The 3,139-nt window shown below is 55.6% G+C and overlaps 1 protein-coding gene across 1 annotated transcript; it reads right to left on the reverse strand.

Annotated features, from left to right (window-relative positions):
* Positions 1–455: 455 nt before the first annotated feature.
* Positions 456–2,735, reverse strand: LOC136464889 (transcription factor TCP7-like). Its single transcript, XM_066463838.1, has one exon. It carries the CDS (start codon positions 2,584–2,586, stop codon positions 1,591–1,593), a length of 996 nt encoding a protein of 331 aa, XP_066319935.1. The 5' UTR covers positions 2,587–2,735; the 3' UTR covers positions 456–1,590.
* Between the last annotated feature and the right edge of the window lie 404 nt (positions 2,736–3,139).

The following is a 3,139-nucleotide window of genomic DNA, read 5'->3' on the forward strand; positions in this document are numbered from 1 at the left end:
ATTCCTTATCAAAAGCTGGTTTGCCACCACCACAGTGCACACACCCAGTCTCCCAGAGGAGACGGACGAGAAGGATGCATGATTACTATTGGAATATCCTACGCAAAAAGAGAATTCCAGCATTACTGCTACAGACACATCAGGATTTGCAGCTGCAATGCCCCAATGCAGCGCGCAAGTACCTGACAATTCCCATCCACCAGTGTCCAATTTTGCAGGCTACTACGTGCTCCAGTTTTGCAACCATGATTGTACGATTGACACTGCATACAAAGGGAAAATCTGCCTAGGAGTACACGATCCTGATGGTACATAAAGTAACGAGACAGAGACGCAGCAACCAACAGCAGGCACATAATATGCCATGGCAAGAAACTGGATGTTGAATTGAATGGAACAAACCTTATTTTTCCAATTCTTAGTTTTTGTCCATTAATTGATCAACAAACACATCATCAAACAATCCGTACGTGGATACATACATGGCGTACACACACACATACATACAGGACAGGGCCTGAACTGAGCTACTGCCAACAGCTGATGACTAACAAATAAGTACTTAGACTACCAGTGGTACTTATATTATTCTCAAGCACTAATCCAATCCAGATACGAGCTCAAAAAAGAAACCAACTTAACTGCTATGTAAATGACAGCAAGCAGACGCAGCACAACAGAGCAAGGGAGAGGAGGAACATATACATGTGGACAACTTAACAGCCAGGGCCAGCCTCAGTCTGTCTTCCCTCCGAGACTGACAGACACAACACAATCATAGGATGGGAGAGCTGATGCAGCTGTAGGGATGGACGACGATTCCACGCCATTTGCTTGGTACTCGCTCCTCTTTGTTTTGTGCAATAAGGAGAAGACTGGACTGGACCTGCTGCTTATTGTTCTTGTTCTGTTGAAAGAAACAGCTCACAAGGAAAGCAAGGATAAACCACATTCCTGTTCTGAGTTGTGACAGTCCCCAACAGCAAACCCGCCATGATCCTTCAGGAGCTTTGCTACTGTGGATGCTGCAATGCAAGCAGGGGTGGAGTGACACAAGAGACCCAGTAGTGACTAGTGACAAGCAAGCAAGCGGCTGGACCTCCAATGCCGCCGCCGGCCGACGCTGAATGGGAAGAACAGAGCAGAGCAGAGCAAGCCTTGCATTTCCTTTCTTTCCTTGTTGCAGTGAAATTGAGCAGGTGATGAGCGATGATAATCTGTTGCAGCTGCTTTGCTTGATTGCTTACTTGAAGGCCACCCAATTCGGGTGGCCAACACGACACTAGAAGAAAGGAAAAGGAAGCCCCAAAAAAAAATGGAAGGAAGGCGACATGGCTGCGACTGAGAGTGACACTATCAATCTATCCATCCCTCCCGAATTGAGCACGCACACTGCACAAGACTGACTGACTGACAGAGAGACAAGACACGCGGAATGGAGCTGAGCAGCCAAGCCAAGCAAACCGGAGAAGTCGGAATTGGAAACCCTAGTGAAAGGGGAAGAGTAGGCCAGGCCGCCCTAAAACCCTAGCGGCGGCGGACGGGACACAGGAAGCGGAGATGAGTGAGATGACGAGGACCCTCAGCCGCTCAGCGTGCGGTCTCCTCCTCGGCCCGGCCGGCGGTGGCGGCGGCCGCCGTGGGAGCGGGCCCGCCGGAGAAGGAGGCGAGCAGGTTGAGGTTGCCCTGCGCGACGGGGAGGTAGTTGCCGACCCTGGCGGCGGCGGCCGCGGCCACCATCATCTCCGGCGCGGTCGCGAAGCTCCAGAGCTGGCCGAAGTCGGCCCGCGCCGGCAGCGCCCAGAACCCCGGTGCCGGGGCGGCGACGGTGGGCTCGGCGTCGGCGCCGTCCCCGCGGACGCGCTTGCCGAGGATGAAGGGCGCGGCGGCGGCGTGCGGAAGGCCGCCGGTGGGGGAGGCGGCCAGCGGGTGCGGGCTGGTGGAGGACGGGGATGAGGTGGAGAAGGAGGCCGGCGTGGTGCCGGTGCCGGTGGCGGCGATGATGGAGGGCTCGGCCTGGCGGAGCAGCCACTCGATGGTCTGGCCGTCGGACTTGTGGCCGAGCTCCCGCGTGAGCTGGAACACGCGGGCGGCGCAGATGATGGGCATGCGGATGCGCCGGCCACGCCCGTCCACCTTGCTGTGGCGGTCCTTGGAGGGCGCCTTGCGGACGGCCAGCGCGCCGGAGTTGCCGTTGCCGTTGGAGGCCGGCACGAGCTGCTTGTCCGCGGGCGCGGCGCTGCCGCTGCCGTCTGGCCTCGTCGTCATGAGGAGGGTGGCACGGACGGACGGAGGCTGCCCCTGGCCCAATTCGCTGTGGGACTGGCTGAGCGAGCGAGCTTGAGCTTGGGTGCCTGGGTGGAGGAGGCGGTGGTGACTGGTGGCTGCCGACTGGCGGACTGGCGGAGCAGAGCAGGAAGAGAGGCGGAATGGAGCCGGTAGAGGGCGGGGCGGGGCCAATGATTGGGGCCCAAGCCGCCCGGTGGGTGGAGACAGCACATGGGGGAGCGGTGGGGACCACGAGCCCCACCCTCGCGTCCCCACTCCCAGGCTGACCGGTGGGCTCGGGAGGATGGTAGAACCCATATGTCAGTTACAGGGATTACCTGTGACTCGGGTAGCGTAGCTGAAGGTAATAGAGGCGAGGGGGGGCCTCGTCCCCTCTGGCCTGTGCCCCTGCTCCCTGGCCCCACCCAGCGTGTGAAAACAAGTGGTGCGTTCGCTGGTATGACCAGCCAGTTTCAGCCGGCTGCTCCTCCTCGTAAAGTTTCAGTCAAATTTTAACCAGCGAACGGAGCCAAGACCATCCGATCCAAATATGAGCCGAAGCGAAATGGATTTTCACCGGGACATGTATGTACATTTAAATATACAGTACATTATATTTTGGATGCAAAACAATTACATATGAAGCAACTACCTTTTTATCCATGAATCGATAAATACGATCCTATGTGCCATCTCTATAAAATTTAGATAAAAAGTAAATTTAAACAAGTTTATTGTTAGGGCATGCATCGTAAGTGTCATTGCGGCCGATTTGTCTGAAACCAAGGGCTTGTTTGGTTCATAGGAAAAACATAGGAAGATCAAAGGAATCAAGTTCCAATAGGATTTTTCACTGTAGCAGTGTTTGGAA

The sequence above is a fragment of the Miscanthus floridulus genome, chromosome 7 (genome assembly GCF_019320115.1).
Source record: "Miscanthus floridulus cultivar M001 chromosome 7, ASM1932011v1, whole genome shotgun sequence".
Classification (NCBI taxonomy): Eukaryota; Viridiplantae; Streptophyta; class Magnoliopsida; order Poales; family Poaceae; genus Miscanthus; species Miscanthus floridulus.